The sequence below is a fragment of the Centroberyx gerrardi genome, chromosome 4, assembly GCF_048128805.1.
Source record: "Centroberyx gerrardi isolate f3 chromosome 4, fCenGer3.hap1.cur.20231027, whole genome shotgun sequence".
Taxonomy (NCBI): domain Eukaryota; kingdom Metazoa; phylum Chordata; class Actinopteri; order Beryciformes; family Berycidae; genus Centroberyx; species Centroberyx gerrardi.
This window is the reverse complement of record NC_136000.1, coordinates 28,577,216-28,603,224: the sequence shown is the minus strand read 5'-3', so window position 1 is coordinate 28,603,224 and position 26,009 is coordinate 28,577,216. Positions and strand designations below refer to the sequence as shown.

The window sequence follows — 26,009 nt, the reverse complement described above, 5'->3', positions numbered from 1 at the left end:
CAAAATGTGCTGCTGTCACTTTTGAATGTAGTTCATTCTTGTTGTCTCCACCACCCCCTTCGTCTTCCTTATACATATATATATTTATATAGTCTATACATAAACACTAGATGGACATGTCCAATGCATAGTCCTACGCAATCCTACCAGCTACAACAAATATAATATTGTCAGTGGCCTACACACACTTTGTATCTTCAGCAAGTCAGCTTTTTGGGAATTGAGAAAACATTCTGATTTTGTTTTTCCCACTGATGCCCATGTATTTTTGACATTTTACAATTAATTATCAGTGGTTTGCCTTGGTCCTAGGGTCACAAAACATTTTCTTCACTTTGTCAGTTGCAATTGAAAAAGGACAACATGAGTACAAGGTGTTTGCAGGACACTGGAAATAAGCTTCTCAGTCACATGGAATAAGAAAGTCTTATATACCCACTGTTGGCTACTTCCCCATGCAGCAACCACATAATCCACAGTGGGGCAAGTGGGGGAAAAGGTGGAAGTTTGATACACCCTTGTACTGAGCTGATAAAATCTTCTGTTCGCTTGTCAGTAGGTTTAAAATGCAGAGACAATGCAGATTATACTGTCACTGGCTGTCACCGCTGAGTACTAATGGACACATTTTGAAGAGGCTAGTAATGCTACCAGTGTTTGTTAGAGGAGTTAAGTGTTATTGTGTGTGGGCCTATCTCGTGGATCCCGTTGTTAAGGCTGACTAAGGACCGGCTTTTTCTCATATGTATTGCCTAGCCAGAAATGGAAAAACAGACCTAATGTAAATATCTTTGGGGCAGCTCTAAGCACTTTTTCCTGAACAATATTACAAGAGCGTTCTACAAACAGGTGACAGCTTGGTAATACTTATACAGTTACAAAACCAAAAGTTACATTTCTTTCATTTTCAAAGCTTCTGCAGTGGAAAAGGATATAACCTAGTGCTGAAACAATTAGCTGATCAACAGAACAGTCAATTAATCGTTTTAGTCATTTATCAAGTAAAAATACCAAAAATGTTACAGCTACACAAATGCTGAGATTTGCTGCTTTTCTTAATTTCATACTTCATCATAAAATAAATACTTTGGGTTGTTTTAGCTGCTGGTCAGACTAAGTAAGACATTTTAACAGTCACTTTGGGCTCTGGTAACTTATGATGGACATTTGTCATTATTTTGGACATTTTATAGACTAAATGATTAGTCGATTAATGGAAAAAATTATTGATTGATAGATTAATTATACTATACTATGAAAATAGTATTCGAGGTATGGGGAATGTCATAACTAGCCACTGGAGACGGGCAAAAACCTTGATAATACATGTAAACAGTTTATGGCCTCTTCTTGTCTGTATTCAGCAGTGACAGCTGGTTTCACCCTACCAAAGAGACACTGACACACCAGTAAAAACTCAAAATCAATGTTTAGATGCACCAACAGTCTACAAAGTTTTGCTGGGTTTCTGAGCAGGTGTGAGGGTGCCGGACTTCCTTTTCCCTCACTGAAATTTCAGCCTCTCTTTATGGATGTATGGAGCGTTACTGGAGCGGTACTGTATGCTCCAGTCAAGTCTACTGCGTAAACTGTATGTGTGAGATCCCAACACGTTCACCACTCAGACTGTATAGTATATTATGTGTGTTCCAATACCTGGTTAGATTGTATTGTTGATGTGAATACAGGCATACTCACTGGTCTACATTTTCTAAGTGCTATTATTAAAGAAATACCTTGATATTTCGTATTCTAGATTGTTACTTTTCCACCATGAGGCTCTTCTTCATTGGAACCAATCGGTACCGTTGGCTATTATTTCCAGTGAGAAATGCCAAATCCAGAAACGTACATAGTGACATAGTGTGTCAAGTGTCTTGGAAACAAAATTAGACCAAATTTCCAAATGTCAAGGTAGCTCTTTGAAGTGTTTTTGTCCGAAGGAGCCAGACGCTCGATGTTGGTTTTAGATCAGTGCTGATCAGCTCCAGTCCTGAGAGTCCAAGGAGATTGTAGACGAGATCAGGCTTTTCTCCCACTCCTTCATTCCAGGATCCCCCAGATGCATTCACATACATTACTGAGGACCACCAAATACTGTAGATCCACATTAAGCCAGTTTACCCCCAAACTGAGAATATTCAGGAGCCCGTGTCAGCCAGGACTGGAGCTAACAGGCACTGATCTATAAAACACTGGACTAAATATACTCTCTTCCCCCTCTCTCCTTCAATCCCTCCCTCCGTCCGTCCAGCCAAGCTCGTCAGAACGCGCAGCACAGCGAGTCGTCCCACCCGTCCATCCCCAAGGAGTTCCAACTGGACCTGGACATGATCGAGACGGACCAGAGCCGAGTCAGCGAGCTGCCGGACCTCGTCCAGCACAAACTGGACGAACTGCTGGAGCCCATCATGATCCCCGAACCCAAGTTAGTGTGGAGGCACTCAGACAAAAGCACACAAACAGATGCATTGAAGCAAGCAGACAGTTCAGATATAAAAGGACATGAAAGCATCTAAACATAAACACAGAAAAGCACAAAATGTTTTAGTGAGATTGTAAATTATTTTCTGTGATTAATGGAGTGTGTGTGTGTGTGTGTGTGTGTGTGTGTGTGTGTGTGTGTGTGTGTGTGTGTTCACCAGGATGCGTTCTGTCTCTCCCCACTTCGATGAGCTCCACAACAGCACAGCCTCCACCATCAACTTTGTCATCTCCCAGGTGGCTAGCGGTGACATTAACACCAGTATACAGGCACTGGCACAGGTATTACACACACACACACACACACACACACACACACACACTGACAACAGACACACATACTGACTTCATCAGATGGTTAAGGCGGAGGCCATGTTTGTAGTTCTCTGTAGTTTTCTGAGCCATCAGCGTGTTTGTCCCCACAGATAGACGAGGTGTTGCGGCAGGAGGACAAGGCGGAGGTCATGTCGGGTCACATAGACCAGTTCCTCATCGCCACCTTCATGCAGCTGAGGCTCATCTACAACACACACATGGCTGACGACCGGCTGGACAAGAAGGACATCTTCAAACTGTACAGCTGCATCATCGGAAACATGCTGTCTGTAAGTCACTCTTACTGACTGGTCTACCCAGCTTCACATCTTCACAAGTCATCCCCTTTACATATATCTATATTTTCATATTTCATACTGAATATATTCTCATATTTTATTTATTTTCATATTTTCCATTAATGTCTTGTTTCAGTAAGTTAGACTGCTGTCATTTTGAATCTAAATAGGCTAACTTGTGTCTCTTCCCCTCTTTCCCTTTCTGTCACCAGTTGTTCTCCATGGAGTCCCTGGCCAGAGAGGCGTCTATGGGCGTGCTGAAGGACCTGATGCACGGCCTGATAACCCTGATGCTGGACGGTAGAGTGGAGGACATAGAAGACGGACAGCAGCTCATCAGATCGGTCAACCTGCTGGTCGTCAGAGTACTGGAGAGATCTGACCAGACCAACATACTCAGGTGAGTGTGTGTGTGTGTGTGTGTGTGTGTGTGAGAGACAGCAGTTAGTTGAGTCAAGACTGGTAGAGAATATTCATGATGTAGATAAGATATACTGATGGTTTTAACCTATTTATCTCTCTCTCTCTTTCTGTCTCCTTTTCCTTCCTCGCTCTAGTGCTCTGCTGGTTTTGCTCCAGGACAGTTTGATCACTACAGCCGGTTCTCCCATGTTCTCTGAACTGGTCATGAAGGTAGGGGTTTTAACACTTATGGACAAGATTAACACATATACACACACATCCTACTAGTATTCACTTCAGGTGGTTCTCAGCTTCTTTGTCATCCATTGAAACGGTTTAACATAGACGTCAAAAAGACAGTATAGTCAACAATATTGGCCCAGCCTCCAGTAGCCAGATCTCTGTATCTAGTCATAGTGTCTTGTGCATATACATAAGAAAAATTGAGATGTAGCGTTTAAATCGCATTTGAAATTAGAGTTTTTAATTATAGTCCTCCCATTCAAGAAAAACCTTAAGTTGTAACAATTAGTTAACTTCACTCACTCCATTTGATGCTCGCTCCCACAATAATATGCTCCACATTCATCGCAATGCTGCTTTTGTCCAGCAGATGTCGCAGTGTTCAACATGACTTTGGTCTCAGTGAAAATAAACTTGGAGTTTGGGGATGTTTTTTTTTAAGGTTTTACAGTCAATGCGAGGTGTTCCTTTGTCAAGGCAGATATCTAAGCTTATCAGACGCAGTGAGAAACCCTGAATGTCTTGCACTAGGCTACATTTTGAATTACCAAATAGGTAAAGGTCATTTAAATCGGCAAAAGATTGGCAGGGAATTTCCTCCAGCGATTGTTTCAGCCAATCGCCTATCTCCGGTGTATTCTTTACATTCTTTACCGACCTATTGATTTTCATGTCAGTTTCTGACTTAAATGGAAAGCTCAAATCTTGCTGGCACATTTGAACAGCAAACAAATGGCTGCATCAGAGCTGTCCAGTTAGACTGCGTATTAAACAATACAGGTCATACAAACAACGTATATTTTGTGTAACAATATTTCACCCTGGCATGTAAAATCATATGAACGTGCTTACAGACAACAAGTGACAACCACCTCTCTCTCTCTCTCTCCTCCTGTGTGTGTGTGTGTGTGTGTGTGTGTGTGTGTGTGTGTGTGTGTGTGTGTGTGTGTGTGTGTGTGTGTGTTCAGTGTCTGTGGAGGATGATCAGGTTCCTTCCAGAAACCATTAACAGCATCAATCTGGATCGGATCTTACTGGACGTCCACAACTTCATGAAGGTTTTCCCCAAAGAGAAACTCAAGCAGCTCAAGAGCGACGTGCCACACAGGACCCTGAAAACACTGTTGCACACACTCTGCAAGCTGACCGGGGCTAAGGTAATACACACACATACACACACACACACACACACACACACACACACACACTCACTCACTCACAGATATTTACATTAATATTTTGACCACCCCTTTGATTTGTTAAATGCTTTTATTTCCTGTTATTGGCCATAGTTATTGATGTATTTATTGTTTTATTTTTATTGTATTTATTTATTAATATGTAGATCCTGGACCACCTGTCGATGATAGAGAATCGTAACGAGTCAGAGTTGGAGGCTCATCTCAGACGGGTGGTGAAACACTCTGGAAACCTGTCCGGACTCAAGACCGACCGAGGCAACGAGAAGAGCGGCTTGCGCACGGTGAGCGACACACACATCACACACAAAACACACAGACACACACACACACGCACACACACAAAATTAAGTTCTGCTGTGTAGATGTGGTGATACACGTAAAGTGAATTTGTCTGCGTTACAGGAGGATCGGATGTCGAAGGCTAAAGTCAGTGACATCCTGTCGGAGATCTTCAAGAAGATCGGCTCCAAGGAGAACACTAAAGAGGTCTGCTCATATCCAGTCTGGTGATATTTGGATAAAGTTAACAGAAATGCATGAGTCGCTTTATCAAATGTCCTATTTTTTGGAGTTGGAGACTGAAATCAGACTTGGTTTTATTGGCTAAGTCGGTTTGCATATACAAGGTATTACATTATTGTCACATTAAATATAAAAGTTGTATAAAAAAATAGGTCTCTTTTCTATATAGTATCCACATGATTGGCTTCACTGAGGGGAAGCTATGGAATTCAGGAATAAAAGAGAAAGAAAAAACAGAAATATATACATATGTAGAGGATATTGCACTGGTTTCTGAGTGTTTAAACACTGCAAGGAAGGAAAAAAAATAAAAAACTACACATGAGCAGGAATGATATAAACAGAGCATACATAGGTATAAATATGTAACAATACAGAGAGCTGAGTATATAAGGACTGACTATATGATAGTAGGTGCTATATGCACCTACTATATGATAGTAGGTGCATATAGCAAAATATAAAATGGAACTGGAATCTAATCTAATGAACTTTCATTATTATTATCAATAGTAGACACAGTAGTAGTAATATTACTAATCTTTATTTATATAGCACTTATCTAATAGCAGAGGTTACAAAGTACAAGAGACTTCTGTAGGAGAAGTTCTATCTATGTTGTTGCAGTTTCTATTGGTCACCGATGGAGGTTGATAGAAGTCATAGATTACAGTGTCTCATTGTGCTAATGTACGAATATCCTATATCATCCCCAGGGTCTGACAGAGTTATACGAATACAAACAGAAGTACTCTGACGCCGACCTGGAGCCCTTCCTCAGAAACACCTCCCAGTTCTTCCAGAGCTACGTGGAGCGAGGCCTTCGCATGATCGAGTCCGAGAGGGAGGGCAAAGGACGCATCCAGACTTCAGCAGGTACACCCAGAGCCACGCCTCCGTAAACAAGCTGAGGCTGTTTCATGACTCGCACTAGTTTGAAAAAAAGCAGAATAATGTCTTTTATTGGTTTCCCATCATCAGGATAAAAGCTTCTCTAGTTCATTTTAAAATGGAAAACTTGAGTGTCTTGATCAAGAATGTGGAATAACACTCGTTGGATGTATGTAAGTGTTTGTTCTTCTGTCTGACTCTGTAGTGATCCCCCAACACGGCGTGGACTCCGGTTCTCTCAGCAGTAATGGAGAAGAGCTGAAACCAGCAGTTTACTACGAGAGACTCAAGATCCTCCGACAGAGACAAGGCCTGGAAAACAACTCCAGGGTGGGTATACAGATATATACTGCTTACTGCTATTACTACTGTTAGTTTAGCCTGGTTAATCCTCCGAGTGTTGAATTGTACAATTAGACCCCAGTTATGTTTAAATACCCCTCCGTTTTCTCTATCGTTACTTATATCAACAAGACGCCATATACTAACCTATCTTATCCCCTCCCTCCAGATGCAGCAGGGCGTGGGGGGCGGCGAGGAGGAGCAGCAGCAGCAGCGGGCCCCCATCTCCTCGCTGCTGTCGTCCAAGCCGTCGGTGGCCTCGTCCACGGACATGCTCCACAGCAAGCTGTCGCAGCTCAAGGAGTCCCGGGAGCTGTACCAGCAGGAGCATAACACGCACTCGCCGACGCACGCGCACACCCGCTCGGCCTCGCCGTCGGCCAACCTGGACGACCTGAAGAAGCGCCTGGAGCGGATAAAGAGCAACAGGCAGTAAGAGGAGGAGCGGGGCGTCCCGAAATCCCCGGCCCCAAAATCGACCACTTCGAATTCCCCCCCCTAATCTGTGGATTCCGTCATTTCAACCGGTAGTAGAAAAAACCTAATAGCCTCGTTTTATTTAGTCCGTGTTCGTAATCATTGTTCCGGTAGTCTGAAATAAATTGCACTCGGGATCCTAACCCCACTCACCACCCCACCCTAACCCCGCCCCCCACCCTCTGTATTCACATTTCAGGTAGCATCAAAGAAGCGTACCCTAAAACCACAACCCGAGTCTGACTCCACCCACTGTGCCTGTATGTTAGGTTCAGCTCTATTAGAAAACATATAGTCCAGTATATTCAGATTGAACTGTAAAGCTAATGCTGTGTCTGAATGCACCTGAACGCACCTTTGTACACACACATACGCCCGGGATTTTTAGGCTTTACACACTGCAGAAAATGTCAAACCTAACAATTGTCTTTAGCTTGTATTCAGACTTTGAAACAAACTTACTTTGATTTGAACTGAGTGAAAGTATCTCACCCCACAAGCAGATTGTTTTCATTTTAACTGAAAAAAATCTCCATCTCTAAAATGGTGTTGTATGTAGACTTCAAGTTGTTTTTGAAGTGTCGAAGTAACTTACCCAATTATCAGATAGTTATTCACTTTTGTAGAGCAAAAAAATAAGATGAATAAGAGTTTAATCCTGAATCTAGGAGTAAAACTTGGTATTTTAATGTCAGACACAGTCAGTTATGTGTACAGGATCACATAGTCAACCACAGCTCTATGGATTTTCCCCAGTGTCTGTACAGTTTCATGTTGGTGAACACCAACCAAATCTGCAGTGTGTCCCAAACCCTGGGATAGCCATGGTGTTAGCTGGTCCTATCATAGCCTCCCATCACCCCCACCCACCCATCCTCTCCCGGCCTTCCCCTCTAGGGTGGCCACCCTCCTCCCAGACACATCTGTAAACACTCCTGCATACACTTTCAGTAAAAGAAAACAAGAAACCTTGTCTCTAACTGTATTATAATAATAATAAAATAAGTGGACTACCCTTTTTTTTTTTTCTCTGTTTTAGTATCATGGCACAATATGTTTGTATATACTTGAGGTTGCTAACCACTTAACGTTAACAAAGCGCTTCTCACACGGTTGCAGGTGACGAAGAGATCACAAATTGAACCCGTTGCGGTCGTCGTCCCTGCCAATAGAGGGCTTGGGTTAACTTTGACCCCCCCCCTTGTGGCTGAACACTGTCATAGACACATCTCTCTACTACCTTCTCTGCTCCTCGTTCACTTTTAGATCCACACTTTTCACAGCTCGCCGTTGTCTAGAGCATTTAGACCTCCTGGTGTCGACAGGCCAGTGAGCTGCTTTCTCACTCAAGCCCTATACGCACTAATATTACCTGGGGACATCAAGTGATTTGTAATCATTGCGAAGATCGTCGGTGATTTTAATCCTGTTTGAAAGTAAGCATTTTGGCACGAATTACCTTCCGTACTTCAGTGAAAACGGAGAGCCATTGATAATTCTAATCTAACATCAATCTAATCTAACTATCAAGTTTTACGTTACTAAATCATAAAGTGACAAATTGTAAATTCTTGACTGTACACAATTGTACCTGCAGCACCTGTGATTTCAGCAAATTCTAGAATCTTGTGTGAGTGTATTACACAAAATCTTTAATTGCATGAGGCCCCCCATGTAATACTAGTCCCATGTGAATAGGGCTTAAAGTCATTGCACCTTTAATCAACAAGGTGTCTCAGTCAGGCTTAACCGATTTCCATTCAGACGGATTACAGTGGAATTTAGCGGTTTAGAGATTTCTGCTGTTGAGTGCCAGAAAAGATGTACAACTGAACTTCATTTACACAACAACATGAAGCCCTTTTTATTTCTGGCACAGATGATCTTCTCTTCTGATCTTCTCCTGACTGTCTAAGCCAAATGAAACCCGATTCCATGTCATTTCTCTTTGTTTAGACAGTCAGGAGAACATCAGGTCTGGGGCTGAAAGTCCTATTGTCTGTTAGTGTGTACCTGCTGATGTAGTACTGTTGTAGATGGCAGTGCAGTGGAAGGCCCGACCCTGACGGGGTTTAAACTGAACAGGCTCACCTAGCTAGAGCTCTGTGTTCATGAAGGAAGTGGCGTTTCACTGACTGTAGGAATCTGTGTGTTGTACCCAGGTGTTTGGTCAAAGTTACCTGGCTAATCTGTCTCATTTAGCCTTCCACTTTGTGTCTAATATGAAGGTGGCCATTTTGTGTGCCTCCCAGGAAGCACTTGGTTTAATCCAGTGGTTTTCAATCCAGTTCTGTGGAGGTAAAAGTCTGCAGGTTTTCATTCCAAATCATCTGGTGTAGTGTTTGATTGGAATGAAAACCTGTGGACTCTTTGGTCTTCACGGCTCATTATTGAAAACCACTGGTTTAATTCAATAGGGGAGAAGAAATGGCAGGAGTTACCACAGCCCACTGGTGGTTTTACTCATTTCAGCCAATCAGAAGCGAGGGTGCGTTTCTTGTCTCCCCTCTGTTGGCGAGCCGAGCTTGATCCGTTCGGGAAGTTCAGACCAAGCAGAGCCATAGATAGGTTTCATGTTGTGTTATGGGCTGTGCTTTGGACTGACCCTTCTCTAGAACCAAGGAAGTCTTGGCTGTAAATATGTACTAATTCCCTCCATAACATCACCATTTATTTAACAGCAGCCATGGAACAGGACTGTGGCGCCAACATGGCCGCCACTGACAACCGCATTGACCAAACTCTTATTTATGTATGGCTCTTTATCCGACTGAAGGAATTTCACTACATTCTGTTCTTAAGGTTAAAGAGCATGGCATGAAGTAATTGTTTTTATTTTTTGATGTAAATAAAGTTTGCATTACTAAAAAAAGCTGCTTAATTAAGTCATTGTTTTTCTGACTAAGACGATGATGATGGCCCTGTCAGTCATCTGTGCTGTAGCCGAATGTTGATGAGTTTAAAAAAAAACAAAAAAAACATTGTTTTGTATTTAATTGAAATGCCAGTAGTCCTACATTGTTGCTCTCCAGTTTTCCGTGTATAATCCATAGTGGAAAATGGCAATAAAGTCTTGTTTTTTTTAACAATCCATCATCTGTCTTCTTGACTATTTTTTGTATGTGTTGGTTTTTCTATTCTATTACATTCTATTATATTCCAAAGCATCACTATTGTTAGTTTTGTATCAATAGGACATTAGAGATCAATACATAATGAGACATTTTCAAGATTTATTTGAGAAAATATACTCAGGAATACAAATATGTATGGAAAGCACAAAATAAGTGTATTTAAGAGTTTAGACATTTAAATCTACATTAAAAATATTCAATCTACTTGTAGTCAGTTCAGTATAATATCCTTGGTATAAAAAAATGTCATTTAAACAACACTGTACAAAAAGATATGGCACTGAGGGGAAAAGGCTGAGAAAATACAGCAAAGTACTGGAGCACTTGTCACCATTCAAAAGTTCATTTGACAAATACCAGCGGCAAAAACTGAAGGTTCATTTTTAGTCTTTTCATCCTTCATGACCAACAGTATCTCAGCCATACTGGACCATTCAGGAATTTTCAGGAATTCAGCAAAAACTGGTTGATTTTGCTATCAAAACCCATGTATCTTTGTCATTTTAAAATGCATTATTTACAGTTTGAATTGGTCCCATGCGGGGTCATGTAACATTTTGGACATTTAAAACACTGTCAGCTTCAGTGTAACAAGCCGAACTGAAGATACAGAGGTTTCTGTGGGACGTCGACATTAAAGCACACACAAATCTCACTCATGCTCACACTGGCACACGCATAATAATCTCTAAATCCTCTTATCTACGACTTTACGAAACTGTGATTTCTTCGCCCTCCGACTCCGAGAGCTCCGACTGTTTGCTGGACTCCGAGGGAGAGGACGGATCGTGACGCCGGTGGCGGTGAAGGTGCGACTCCTCGCCGTCCAGCAGGGCCTGAGCGTCGTGCGCCGTCCCGTCCAGCGCGTGGCAGTAGGGGCCCCCGACGTCGGTGAGGTCCGGGTGAGGGTTGGTCTTGGTGGGCAGGGTCTGCTGGCGGCAGCCGCCCGTCGACAGGAGCTCCCTCTCCTTGGAGTTCCTCCACTTCATCCTCCGGTTCTGGAACCAGATCTTCACCTTCACAGGTAGAGGAGGACAGTAGAGGATCAGTTGAAGTTCGTATGACCACCAAATACACAGAGAGTTTCCTGCCACAGTTCCATCTCAGCTTTCTAAACAGTTGAAACGAATGGGGTCCGTTGTTTTTTTTTAGAGTTAAGGAGTAACTAAACCCCAAATCCAAATCTGTGGTGAAGCCTGACACCTACTGGTGAAAAGTAGGGTACTGAACTGGCCATCTGCTATTGGCTGGTCTTTGGTGCCAGGTAATGTCACCCTTATACAGGTGGTGACATCACCTGGCACAAAGACCAGCCAATAGCAGATGGCTATTGCATAAAATATCCATCAGATTTCTCTAAACAACTCCTGCAGCATGATCCAAGTGTTTTGTAGCCAAACGATTGCATTTCCCTCATTATGCAGCATTATTCTACGTAAAGGAAATGGGCTGAATCTTACAAATGGCCAGCCAATAGAGCAATGTTCAACAATGTTTGTCCAACTTAACATGAGTTGATAAAACTATAATATACTGTATCTTACAACAGCAAAAGAAGCTTTGTTCCAAAATCAAACATCCACCATTTGGAAGAAAATTTGCGCAAAAATGTGTTACTTTACTACTGCTGTAGTTAACTTAAAATACCTAGACTTTTACAGGCTAGATCCTCTATATTATAGGGTATATTGAATGCTGAACTTCAGGTAATGATTTTTCCAAAATATATACAGTATATGTATATATATATTGTTTTCGAAATGGCCAATAGTGGTTATTGAGCTGGCATAGTGATGGAATGCTGAATGTCTATAGTCTACTGTCTATATGAAGACTCATTTGTATAGTTACTAGCTACTGTATTTGGATCCTGTTGTCCTACTATGAGTGCCAATATGTTCTCATGTTACATAATATAAGCTATTGATATGTTGACCAAGACAAGACATGTCTTGTATTTGGTGATTATATGAAGGGATGGTGATGGGTATTATTTCTCGGTGTCTACCTGGGAGTCCTTGAGTCCCAGCTTGCTGGCCAGCTTCTTCCTGTCTGGCTTGCTGATGTATTTCTGCTTCTGGAAGGTCCTCTCCAGGGCCTTGCGCTGCAGGTCGGAGAACACGGCCCGCCGCAGCATGCCCCTCCTGGGCTTCCCTCTGGGGGCCAGGGGCCACGAAAACGTCCCCGGGACGGGAACCACGGAGGAGGAGGCTGGAGGGACACAACACAGCAACGCATGTTTACTTTAATAGCCAGTAGATCAGGGGTTCTCAAACATTTCCATGCCACAGACCCTTAAATAGACACATGTTAGAACCACGGATATCTCAGGCTGCTTTTACACTGGAAAATAAAATCTGTAACTTTATGAAGAGTTTGTGAAGAGTGTCAGCCTGTTTACACTGGTATACGCAAACCGAAAGAACCCTGATCTTTGGGAGAACGTTTGCTCGCAGCCCCAAACACATTTCTTCATCATCAATACATTAAATTTGGCGGAAATCTCCGTCGTGGAACACGACTCCTGCTTGTTTACGTCATCGCCGCGAAGGCACCCTGAGGCCTGCACAGAATAGTTGCTTGTTCTGGGTGAAGCCTGATGTAGGGGGAAAAAAAAAAGGCCCATTTGTCTCCCAGTGGAAACAGAGCCTATGGTAATGAGCCTGGCTCTCCAAAGCTTCGCTCACACTGCCTCTAATGAAGCATGAAGGGGAATTGTATAGGTTGCAACTGCATAGAAAAAGCTAATTGTGTTGTAATGAAGTGAGTGGAAAAGGCCGCAGACAGGCCAGTATATTATAGGCCTATTAAAGACAGGCAACTATATTATAGTCCTGTTAGAGTCTGTGGAGACTTCTCCACTTTGAAACCTCCACGCATGGTGAGAAGCTTTGGGGGAGGCACAGAGGTGAAGGCTGCTTGGATGTTTTTGGTGTTGAAAACTAGCCAACTTTAGCTAATGCAATTGCAGTCTCATTGCGGTTGTTTCTTTCCTAAAAATACAAAAAATAAACCATATAAAGGTTACTGCGCTACAAATGCAGTAACTACTTGTGGTGTGCTTTAAAGATCAAAGGTCATGACTAGGGTTTAGATTTCACTTCAACAAAAAACGATGCCTGAAAATGTTATTAAATGATATGATTGTGCAATTTTGTAGCAACAAAACTTTCTGGCAGGAAGGGGAACACACATTGAAGTCATGAGAATATTCAAACTAGGATGAGAAAAATATGTGGGGCTATTAGCCATTTTTAATCAGACAGTCTCATCCACCTCTGGTATGATGGATATGCTTGATTACATATTTATTGTAGAATTTATCAATATTACATTGGTTGTCTATGGGAAGACCTTAACCTGAATTGATACAAATGACATGACACTTCTACTAGAATACACCCAAGTATGAATTAATAGGATTATGATTATGATTATTATATTGTTATATTATTATTATTATCCTGGGTTTCAGTGGAGAGTTTTAGTGTTCCATATGGTCTTAATACCGTTTCAGATGCTTTTTCACCCTGACAAGAAAACTTTTTTGCATTAAAATGGTCAAATTGAAAGATACTGATTCAAAAAATATCAGCATCAAAGACTCATATCTTTCAAAGTGTGGTCTAATGCAGAATTAGTGCATGACTGGTAAAGACCTGTGAGCAGCAAGGCCGAGCCAAACTTCGTGTAGGTGCGTGCGCGCGGGTGCACGTGCGTGCTTGTGTGTGTGTGTGTGTGTGTGTGTGGTTTTGGCTCCTATTGGTCACGGTGCTGGAAGCTTTGTCGTTGGGCGGAGGGGCTCGGTGGGAAAACGACGGCGCGTGAAGAGGCACCGGGGTCTCGAGCTGGGAAGATACCCGCCTCGCATTTAGAGCATGACAAACGGCGCTAATATATTTAGAGCGTGACAAACTGGGCTAATTTGTAGATTAGGACGACCGGTGCTAATGTCAGCAGTCAGTGGGTCGGCTAAATAGGCCTTCAAATTGGCGAAACTGATTCCGAGCTGCTCCAGGCTGTCCCGGGTGTTCCCAGGCTAAAAGGCCGAGAACACGGCCTCTAAACGGCCTACCGAGACCTCGTGTTCGCTATCACCTGGTAACATGTTTTTAAATAAAATATGGGATTTTTAAGGATGATAGTTTACCGCCATTTTTGGATGGAAGCTGCCGTTAGCTGCTATTTTGTGCCTGTAGTGCCTATTCATTAGGCTATCTTAAAACTTGACTATTTTTATGGCAAAAACAATTCCAAAAAATGGCAAGTTGGCTTTTGAGTGTTTCCTCCAGAATTTTAGAAATTTCTTGTCTTGTGTAAAAGCCTCTGAAGCAGCATTTAGACCATCATGGGACACTAAAACTCTCCATTGAAGCCAGACTAATTAAATAGTTTGAGGTGGGTAAGCAGCTCCTTAAGGCTCCTCCAATATAGGTTCCTGTAGGCTATTTGGAGTCCTGCATTCAAATATAAATGATACCCATGGTTGAATCCTATTTAGATCCATAGGCCTACAGTGGAGGTACAACTCACCTCAAACCTCCCTTGCACAAGCTTCTTATGGTGACAGAAGGATGCTGATTTACTGTTTGTAAGTTGTATTGTAAATCGATGTGGATATGAATGCCAAAGTGTAAATAAGACAGGCCCTAAATGTCTACATCATCAGCTTCCAACCAAAAAGTGATGCCTGAATGTAAATGCAATGACCAAGTAAATGTGAATGAACATAGACCAACTGCAGAAAGACTGAAGAAGGGATGGAAGCTATCTAAAATACACCTAAATGAGCTAAAAAATAATTGAAAGTGACTTTGTTGTGTCCTACCTGGAAATACAGTGCCTAAAAAGTAAATGCAAATATATGGAACTGGTAAGTCCACCTACCTGTGAAATAGGAAGCTCTGATGAAAGGATGGAGGGTTCCATCAAAGAAAGGCAGTGGGAAGGATTTAGTCTGCAAACTCTGGACTGGAGGAGAGCAGGAGGCTGAAATAACATCAGATATAATAAGAAATAACATGAATAAAAGAATTTATTCCATTATAACACAAACAGACCATATTGCATAATATGTAGGCCTAATAGTATTATCATAATATTAATTAAGGCTATATAATAATACTATTACATCAGGATAGGATCCAGCAATAAAACTTGAAAATGAACATATAAATAAATTATTACATCTTTTTATAACAAGATATAATATTAACTGTACCCGGAGAGGAAGCATTGATTATAAACATAAACAAACTTTTCAGCATAAGCTTCATTTTAAGTGCCTCTCAAAAACAGTGAAATATATTATTTTAAGGCTGATGCAAGTAAGTCTGACCAGTTACCATACCACTTAAATATATACATCTTTATGTGAATCTTTAATTGGTGTTTAATGATATCCAGATATAGGCCTATATGCCAAGTTGTGGACAACTAATTCAAAGTGCTTTGCAGTGCCATTAATGTGTAGTCTACATTTTCAGGATGGGTGGCCCCATTGGAAATCGAACCCCTAACACTGGCAGTATTAGTTCCTTGCTCTATACTAACTAAACTATACTACAAGAGTTATAGTAGAGTTATAAGAGTTATATTAGCAAGTAGTTGGCACCATAAACAACATTTAAAATACATAAATTATGCACAAACATTATACACAACAACCAGTACAATATACAACTAGGCCTACTACTACTACTACTACTACTAATAATAATAATAATAAATATTTATTATATATTATTATTATTCGAAAATGATATAATAATTGGAAAATAAATAAATATATGTTTTTAATTGTATTTCTTTTACTTTTAACTTTTTTTTTACTTTTTATTTCAATTATTTTCTATAGGCTACCTATTAGCCTACTTTATTATTAGGTAGTAGCTGTAGGTCTAGTAGCTTATTTAATAATAATAATAATCATAATCATATTCATAATAATAATAATGATAGTAATAATCATCATCATCATCAATTAAAAATAATAGAACCATGGATAACGAATTTCGATTATTTGCTTTTAGGCTACAGTTTTGTTTTGTTTGTTGTACTTTTTATTTTAACTATTGTATAAGTTTTGTATTATCGGTTATTATTATTATTAGTAGGCTAGTAGTGTTAATTACAAATAATAACAATAACAAGCATCATCATCATCATCATGATAATAATTCACCACTATATTTTTCAGGACACTCACCGCTCCGTGTGGACGGTGCCAGTATGGCACTGACGCCGAACTTGAGGCAGCCGGAGTCCGGGCAGGCTGTGTGCAGCGGGCCGGGGCTGGAGCTGGAGCGGCTCTGCGGGACAGAGCTCTGCAGGACCGACCGGTCCGGGCCGGAGCCTGTGGCCCGGGGAGAGGCGCCGGCTCCTGCGCTGAGCGGGAGGATGTCCCCGGGGGTTCTGGGGGAGAAAGTCCGGTGTATGTAGCTGACAGGCTGGCTTATTCTGAGGAGGTCCTCGACTAGGAAGCCGGAGGGGAGTGACCGGGGCAAGGGCGAGGAGAGAGCCGCCGGGGGACGCAGGAGCCCCGGGTAGAGAGGAGGCGGCAGGGCGCTGCAGGGAAACATCATGGTTGGTCCGACCGGAGAAGTAAAGATCCTACTCTTGTCTCTTTTCTACTTTTCTATGGGAGGATTTTTTTTTTTCTCTGGAAATGAAAAATCAACTTATTGGATTTTTTTCTCATCACACACACTCTCTCTCACACACTCACTCACTCACTCCCTGTTCTGTGTCTCTCTGTCCTCTTGGGGAGGTTTTATACATGGGAGTCTCTCCTTCAGACACACACACACACACACACACACACACACACACACACACACACAAGTTCAACCTTCAACCCAGCTCTCCGCAAGAGGCTGTTTGAACAGAAAGTTCAGGGCCAGCGGATTGGCCGATGGTTCATTGGTTCATTTCTGATTGGATTGAAGTCAAGAAGAAGTGGACCTTTTTGGAGAAAAAAAAAGAAAGAAAGAATTTATTTGTTTGTTTGTTTGATTGGTTGGTTGTTTTGTGAAACAATGTAGGCTATCCAGAATGGACATCTCATCCTTTTTTATTGCTGAAAATGACATGCATGTAGGCTACACAATGAAACAAGAGAGCAAAAAACAACAACAAAATAAACAAATAAAAAAAACAAAAAAAAAGCTTTCAATAGCTTTGGGATGAGTGTAATTTCCCAAGGTGCATAAATAGTTTCTTAGACCTAATCTAAATAGCTACAACGAATTTGGGTTTTCGATTAGAAAATTTACTGGTGTGAGATATTTAGCTCATAACAAAAGCAGATTGTACAGCAACATAAATAAAATTATATGAAAGCATTGCAAATCAACCCCTAGCCCAAATAACCTCAAGAGGTCGCTGCCATTCACCTGCATCTACTTGCATCTTGACCACATTCCGCTGGTCAAAAACAGCTTCTGATAGCCTACATCAAACATAGATGTGGAAAAGACACAAACAAAAGTTCAATTTCGTTGTTAAAATCCACTTTGAATTTCTCAGAAACACTGTTTGGCCCCAAAATTTCAATAACAGTGATAAGGACTAAACAAACCCAACAACCCTAACAAGTAGCCTATACAGCATTATGGGCATGTAGGATTTATATTAGAATTGTTTGATCCTGAATTGTCTCATAATAATAGCCTAATAATAATAATAATAATAATAATAGCCTAATTATAATAATAATAATAATAATTCGTAGGCTTGTTGTATAGGCTAATGTTGGTTTTCTTCACATTATAATATAATTTGTTACTGCTAGCATATATTTTCATATTTTCTAAAAAATATTTTTGCACTTATTTCAGACTGCATAGCCTAGGCCAAGGCTATATTTCATATGTTCATATTTTCATATCTTTCATATTTTTCCAGCATTTTTCTTTATCCCAGTATACTGCTGTTTTGCACACCATCATTTTGCTGTATTGTTTCCATAGCCTATATTTCATTAATATACAGGCCTACCTACACTGTAACTTTCTTATGTATAGGCGATGTTATCATAAGAACAATAGTAATAATAATAATAATAATAACCATCATAATGTTCATATTCGGACCTGTTCAAATGCCCCCCCTCCCTCCTCGTTAAGCTCTGACCTTGGCCCCGCGCTTCTGATCCCGTTAAGCATGAAGCGACCGTCGGCCGCGCGCCCGCTGTCCGTGCTTTCATCCGTTCCTTTCTTTCTGTCGGAGAATCACAGCATTCAGTCCGTGTTGAAAGGAGCTTTGGGGCTGCGGGTCCATAATGAAAGTATTTGACTTGTTGGATGTGGTGATGAATTTAATGTCGGGATTTAGGCCACTGGAAGGAATTTAATGAAGGTGTATTCCTGCATATAGAAGGCTCATATTGTCTTGTATAAAAGGCTGTATTGAATATTGACTTGTCAATAAAATGTAGGCTGTAGGCTTTTATAGGCACTCATCTGGCTCTCAGACCCAGATGAGAAGCAAACAGAAAAGGTAGCCTATGTTTGATATTTGTAAATATTATAATCATCAATCAAAATCATCAATCAATTATGATCTTTTGTCAGATTTCCACATTGTCAGAGTTGTAACGCAAACATTTGAAATGGAAAAAGCTTATCATTTGTGTCTGACTAATTCCTGGCCCTGGAAGCCTATAAACTGGCAACATGCTACAGTAATTTTTCCCTCATGTGTAGGCCTAATTGAAGTGAAGCGGGAAATAGGCCAGACAGCATATTTTTTATTTTTATTTAGGCTGTTCATTAATTTAGACCTATTTATTCATTGCTTTTTTTAATTCACTTCAGCAAACTATTTGAATCGAACCTATAGCCTAGACCTTTTGGTATTTAATTGTCGCTCAGCCTAATTTCTCTTCAAAACAAGTTGAGGTCTAAAAGTAACAGTGTCTGTTTTTCCACATTAATTATTAAATTCTAACCAACCTTGTTAGCCGGGAATTCCCTCTTCTTGTTAAAGTGTCACCAATTATTTCTCATTCAGGCTACACAGCCTACAAGTTAGGGAGACATAAGGTGGCCTTTCCACTTAAAACGATTTAAGAGAGAGAGACTTAAAGTCAGCTTTGTTATGATCGTCTTTGATCACGGTGATCCTATAAATGTCCCCTATTGACTAGAATGAGTGTAAGTTCGGGAACACAGAAAGTGACAGTCAAGAGTCACCCCTCTCTCTTGCATGGAGAAACAATCAGGAATTCCATTCAAAAGTCTGGCAGTCTATGATGCCTTGCTAATGTGCAAACGCCCACACCTGGTAGAATATACCTTATGGCCTTTTACGAATCGTAAGGGTCCACTCTTCAATTCGGCATACACTGGATATACCAAGTAGCAATCATTTAAATCTCAACTTTTACATTTGGTGCACCTGTTATAGCCACCAAAATACACCCCGGTTGGCGGTAGTGAGCGATGTGGAGCAATTCTAAAAGTTGAGCTTTTATTGAAACAAAGTGTTGCTTGGAGGATTGTCTATGTGCCGAATTTACCAGAAGAACCTAATGATTCAAAATATCTAAAGTCACATTCTACGAGATATGCACCTTTGCCGATACGCAAAGCAGTATTAAACTGCTAGTTTTTGGCATGGAGTTTGGCCTTAACAGCACCTATTCGGGCTAGGTTACCCCCTTGCTGTTTCTACGCGCGGTGTTTCACGAGATTGTGTCAGTTTAAATAAAACAGGCTCTCGGTGTGGCTTTCTGACCGCAAGAGACAATGGTGAATTCCAATAGACGGACTAAAGGAAGATAGAGGAGAAAAACAGGAACAAAAGAGGTTTTTGAAGAAGATTTGGTTTGGGACCGAAGGGGCGCGAGAGGTGAATCCCTGAGGGCGCGCGATAAGACCTGTGACTAATGGCGTTTGACCACGCGCGCGCTCGCTCGCTTTCTCTCCCTCTCTCTCTCTCTCTCTCTCTCTCTCTCTCTCTCTCTCTCTCTCTCTCTCTCTCTCTCTCTCTCCCTCTCTCACCCCTCTCCCTTCCTTCTCCTTATTTCTCTCACACTCTTTCTCTCTCTCTGACATCAGTTAAATTAAATTTAGGGAACAGTGAACAGTGCTAAGAAACAGAGGCATGTGAGAATATTTTTTTAATAAGCTAATATCGCACAGATAAACCCACTGCAAAGCCTGGGTTACCTTTTATTTACCTTTATTTATCCAGGTAAAGTCGACTGAGCACCATGCTCTTTTCCAGCAACTGTACTGCCTCACATTCATATAGTACACATTTATACATTTATCCAACCACAGTCTTCTGTTGAACACTGAGCAGCTCCACTGGAGCAGTTTACTTGCTCAAGGGCACCTCAGCAGTGTTTGAACCTGTGACTTTTCGGTCACAAGCCCACTTCTACAAGCTCTAGGCTACAGGTTAGCCCTTATCAGAGGAGCTAGGCTGTCATATCAGCTCAACAGATTAACATTCTATACGTTATAAAACATTACTATCATAGCACATTAAAATAAAAAAAAACATCAAGCTTACTGATTTTTATCTTTTGTTTAGCAAGTTTTTATTGAGCCTATATATTTCAATGACCACACTCCAGCACCTGTCAATACATGTAAAAAGTAGCCTACATATTGGACCATTGAAATTATGGGACCTATATAATGTAATTTAGTGACATAAGTAAGAAATGTACCTCTTATTGAGCTAGAGCAATGAGTAAAACATAGTATAACAATAAGTATAGGCATAGTATTTACATTTTTGGACCATATATGGAATGGCCAAGTAATCAGTGAGTTAGTAGCCTATATGTAAAAAACAACAAAATGAACCTCAAGGCCTCCAGCCTGGCTCAGTATTGAATAAGCAGCAACTGTGGTCATTTTGGATAAATTTCACTTGATAACTGAACCACTGTTTTTATTTTTTACTGGCCCAAATCTATCTCTGCATCTACATGCATCACACTGTAGCCTCAACATTATCTTAAACTACTCATCACGAACGCACTACGGAGAAATGATCCCTTCCCCAAACAAAAGGAACCGATCATTAAATCTGCCGCAGACTTGCTGAGCGGCAGCCCTGCCGGGAAATGCGACACCTTAACCAAAACCCCTCTCAAAGAGCGAGAGAGAGAAATTGTTACGTTCAAAGCATTTTATTCCTTCAGAAAATCCCTCTATTGTATTGAAGTGGAGCAGATGGTTCTCTGTGAGGGAATATGGGCATCAGCAGAACTAATTTCTCCTCCTGGTCCGACAGACAGACCGGCCTGCTGCTCGATTCTTAACCAACACAACAGCTGTCGGTGAATTAAACACCAGTTAAGACTCATTTTAAAGCTATTAGCCCCTAGAAGTCTTACAACATGAACCCTCCCCACCTAACTCCCTGAATTGATAAGACATGTTAATAGGGACCAAAACAGAGGCCACATCTACGGTGAGTTAAACACGTTAACACTCATTTTAAACCTCTTAACGAACATGGACCCTCCCCAACCAATACATACATGTAAACTGCAAAACATAGATTTAAATGAAACCATATCACTGGTGAATTAAACTAGATATTAGCCTCTTTAAGTCTTTACTCATCCAGCATAAACCTTACTCATCCTCACCTGCTGAGGTGATAAAACATGTAAAATATGGAAACAAGCAATATAGTAAATTTAACACCAATTAAAGGGGAACTTCACCCCCCAAAAACAAGAGCTGATTTACTTTATACTTTACTTTTATACTTTTAAATTACATACATAACCTCAAACAATAAGTAGTGTTGCACAACTTGTTTTGGTTGAAGAGATAGAGTCACTGGGTATGAAATCACCTGGAGGAAACTGAAAATATGTTATTCTGAAATTACGTTGACGGAAGTTTAGAGGAAGCTGTACGTATATTGATTTAAACGCCATTTATTTTAAAGCTGTTACTAGGAAGGGGTCTTCCACAGGGAACATGCACCTTGCCCTTCTTTCTAATTATTAGCAAATACAGGATTAAAATGTAAAAAACAGGGGAAAAAACAGGTCCAAAACAAGGCTAATCTATTTCAATATTCAATCAATTAAAGGTAGTGTCTTGAAACTCCAATGGATGGACAGTACCAGCCAGAAAGTGAGTTTTGAAAGGCAGAAATCTCAGCACTTGGTGAAGTATATGATGGTCTTTTTGTGTGTTGTTATAAGACAGTAAAAAACGTATTTATTGCACCTTTAAATGTACTTTAAAACACAAAATACTATTCTACATGATTAACAATTTCTTTTCTCTCTCTGTTTTTCTCTCTCTCTCTCTCTCTCTTTCCGTTTCCCTCTCTCTCTCTCTCTCTCTCCCTCTCTCTCTTTCTGTTTCTCTCCCTCTCTGTCTGTCAGTGTCTCTCGGCCAGAGCATCTGTTTTCAGACAGTGTGGAACAGAGTGGATTAGCGGGGCCCTGGGTGTCGAAGTGCGGCGACAAGCATTAAAACCATATTAACTTTCCATTAAACATCACCTCGCTCTGTTGAGGGAGAGAGAGAGACACAAGCCCTGGGATAAAGCTCCTTAGAGAGAGAGAGAGAGAGAGTGTGTGTGTGTCGCCCCCTTGCACCTGTTCCCTCAGTGTACTTTTTTTTTCCACTGAAAAAGCAAAAACGTACAAAAATACATACGATCAGAAAGTGCATACAGTGAATTTGAGTAGGATTTACAGTTTTAAATGAAACATCCATTTTCAATACTTTTGAATACTAGTTTATGGTAAGACTTACTTTTCTTATTTTTATTACATTTCAGACACATAATCAAACCATGATTATTCAAGTAATTTTTGAAGGAATGGGTGGTTTTTGTCAGTGTCTATGAATGTCGAAACATCACTCACTGTACTTGGTGATCAGCCTGCATCTTCTGCTGCTTAGAGTTTGGTTTGTAGAAGGAAAATTAGCTTTCTGCAACTTTCTTAACCCAGCACAACTATAATACAAAACTTTATATCCTAATGTTTATGGATATTAGAGATGTAAAACAAACTTCGAAGTGAAAAAGAATGCCTCCAATCCCAAAATAACATGATTCATTAGACATGATTACACTGGTTTATTATCTTGCATTCAGACTTATCAAGGTTATTTCAAGACATTAGATTAGATTAAATGAAATTGTAATGATCTCCATGGGGAAGTAAGGTAAAATTAAGTTGAATTATCTTACTGCTTTGGAACAAGATTTTGTTAGTTTCAAGAATTTCACTTGTTACATGATTTGTTTCAAGATATTTAAGATAAATTGACTTGAATTTCTTGTTTTAAGGTTGTTGTTCCTTGAACCCAGCAAACTTATCAGCCAGTGCAGTAAGGTAAGATGACTTCAAATGTCTTGAAATAAGATCAGAAAAATATAACATCACTCATTAAGTCTGGCATTTTTGTAGTATAAAATGTTACACGCTTAGTGAAGATATGAGATGAGGTGAGAGGAGGTGAGAGATGAGAGGAGATTAAAGGAGAGGAGAGGAGAGGAAATGAGATGAGATGACCAGGACCTAAAGTTACCAGCCTTTTCCTCCTCATTGGTAGGCTACTTGTAGGGAAACAAGTTGATGGTCAACATGCCTACTATCCTGCTTCTTGAATTGAAGCAAATGGCACACTGCCCTAAAGACAGCCACCATGTTGCATGGCAGACACTGTTATAGGCAGTTAGAAAATGGTTTGGACATCTACAGTATAGATTACCTTCTGGTCTGGTTTACCTTCTTGTACTTCAGCTTTTCTCTTCCTCCCCTCCTCCTGTTTTTTCTTCTTCTTCTTCTGCTTAAATTAAGGAGGTAATCTTCAAGTTCAAGTTTTTATTTTGTCTCCATCTTTGGTACTAAATGCTCACTGCTGTGGTGTTTTTGTAGCACAGAGAACATTCAAACAGTGTGTCCAGTACTGTGAGTTTGCATGGTCTTGAAATTGTTTTTAGAATGTCACGTTTTTCAAATTTTATTTCCAGGAAGGACATTTTGTTGCAAATATTTCCAGGTAACAAACTCAGCAAGCACAAGTAAGTAAGAGTCCCAGGAAGTAAAACTGGCATAAATAAATTGCAAACCTCTCACTATAAAGTGCTCAGTTCCCCATGAGGAAGCCCATGAATTTTCATCAAGCCATGCGAGAGGTTGTGTGAGAACGTCCTCGGCCTACTGAATTCATACAATAAAAGTAAAACTTGACCGAAGCGATTAGCCCGTGTTGCTGACAAATATGAGAAATCTCTGGCCTCCGTGTCCCCATCATAGCCTCAGGACACTTGTGACATAGAGCACGCTCATTGAATGCTCATTAGTTGTAGATTGGTCATGGGAGCTCAGAGCAACACATCGCTGTGCTAACAATCTTTCCCATTATAAGCGCTTCCATTCTTCCATTCACCGGCCATTCTGCTCTAATCTCATTGGAGTCTCATAACGTTCTGCGGGCCTTCAGCGGGAGGCTTAAAGCACCTGGCAGGTTGTTTAGAGGAGAGCTTGTAAATGCCTGTGGTTAAAATGGGCTCCGGGGCCCAAACACAAGCCAAGCACCGCCGGGGAAAAAAGGAGGGGGAACCGATCTGGTTGTCAAGTCGAGTTTATATTGTGGTCTGTCAGGGGAATGGGGAAAGAGAAAGTGACCCAGCGCTCACACCAACCTGTTGCTTCCTTCGCTCTCACAGTTCAGCCATTCTTAGTAGATTCCTGTTTTTCTTGAGGTATTCAGGCGGTTCTTTGGACTGAGTGTCGCCTCAGAACCACAGAAAACCAGTGTGTGGTTTGGACCGCCGGTAACCCACTGCACAAACATAATCAAATGTAGCCACCCCTATGCTAAATGATTCAACCACAACATATTTCAAGAGTAGCCAGCCACAACTTGTTTCAAAATTTTGGGCTAAACCATCCAAATTTAGCTTAAAAAAGTATTGTTCATTTAAACTGATTTATGGTGATTTGGCCAAGAATGATGAAGCATGTGGCACTGGTTCCTCCAGTGGTTGGTTCCCATTGGCTAATATCTCCAGTATTTCTTGTCACATGTTGCTGTTTACACATCCATGACACAAGATGTATGTTGTCGCAGAACTCACGTATGGATATGTTGAAAATGACGCAGCTTTTTGTGAGTACAGCATCTCGGCAGATACGTACGAATGTAAGGAGGGTAAACCCAACTTCATCATCAGTCTTGATGAGGTAAATTCATAGTGTGTATTCTCCCCCAAGCAACAAATACTGTTGAGGTGCCCCTGAGCAAGGCATTTACCCCCTAATATGGCTTCCATTGAGCTGCTCAGGGGCCAAGAGTAGAAAACTATGGTTGCACTGCACAGGATGATGCTGAAAAAGATCATGTGTTCTCACAAATCAAGCTGAGATGAGCTTGGGAAACCCAGTTCTATCTACATAACACAGAAAAACCTCAATTCAATAACACTGAAGCAGCTCAGCTCAGCAACTCTTTCACTCACAAATGTACTGCATGGGTTTAAAAAGAGAGAGAGAAAGAGAAAGAGAGAGAGAGGTGCTGACGTTGTTCTTCCCTTGCTGAAGAAACAAAGTCTTGAGTATTTCCTTAGACCAGTGGTTCCCAAAGTGGGGTCCCAGGACTTCTTGAAGGGGTTCCAGGGGGTCCAGAGGAAAATGAGCAGTAACTATAATTTAATTCACAAGAAATTATCCCATTTAGAAAATGTATAAAAAC

At 40.9% G+C, this 26,009-nt stretch overlaps 2 protein-coding genes across 3 annotated transcripts in view; one reads left to right on the top strand and one right to left on the bottom strand.

Moving 5' to 3' along the window:
• ckap5 (cytoskeleton associated protein 5) overlaps nt 1-10,270 on the top strand; it is a 37,088-nt gene extending 26,818 nt beyond the window's left edge. For both annotated transcript variants that reach the window (XM_071919358.2, XM_078282904.1), the window contains 11 exons: nt 2,255-2,428; nt 2,646-2,766; nt 2,910-3,089; nt 3,311-3,498; nt 3,656-3,731; nt 4,712-4,900; nt 5,089-5,226; nt 5,348-5,431; nt 6,184-6,343; nt 6,564-6,688; nt 6,870-10,270. In XM_071919358.2, the coding sequence (XP_071775459.1) occupies nt 2,255-2,428; nt 2,646-2,766; nt 2,910-3,089; nt 3,311-3,498; nt 3,656-3,731; nt 4,712-4,900; nt 5,089-5,226; nt 5,348-5,431; nt 6,184-6,343; nt 6,564-6,688; nt 6,870-7,136 (1,702 nt within the window). In that variant the 3' untranslated portion in view covers nt 7,137-10,270. The remainder of the gene's footprint in view (nt 1-2,254; nt 2,429-2,645; nt 2,767-2,909; nt 3,090-3,310; nt 3,499-3,655; nt 3,732-4,711; nt 4,901-5,088; nt 5,227-5,347; nt 5,432-6,183; nt 6,344-6,563; nt 6,689-6,869) is intronic.
• Nucleotides 10,271-11,021: 751 nt separating this feature from the next.
• LOC139927310 (homeobox protein DBX1-B-like) lies at nt 11,022-16,895 on the bottom strand. The gene is made up of 4 exons (XM_071919375.2): nt 16,514-16,895; nt 15,199-15,282; nt 12,320-12,522; nt 11,022-11,327 (listed from the first exon to the last, which is right to left on the bottom strand). The coding sequence occupies exons 1-4, from the start codon at nt 16,893-16,895 to the stop codon at nt 11,022-11,024; spliced, it is 975 nt and encodes a 324-aa protein (XP_071775476.2).
• Between the last annotated feature and the right edge of the window lie 9,114 nt (nt 16,896-26,009).

Coding starts and splice junctions, on each gene's coding strand:
- LOC139927310 (XM_071919375.2), bottom strand. CDS start 16,895: ATGATGTTTCCCTGCAGCGCCCTGCCGCCTCCTCTCTACCCGGGGCTC. Junction 12,523..15,198: donor CAGAGCTTCCTATTTCACAG/GTAGGTGGACTT, acceptor GTGTCCCTCCAG/CCTCCTCCTCCGTGGTTCCC. Junction 11,328..12,319: donor TGGGACTCAAGGACTCCCAG/GTAGACACCGAG, acceptor CTACCTGTGAAG/GTGAAGATCTGGTTCCAGAA.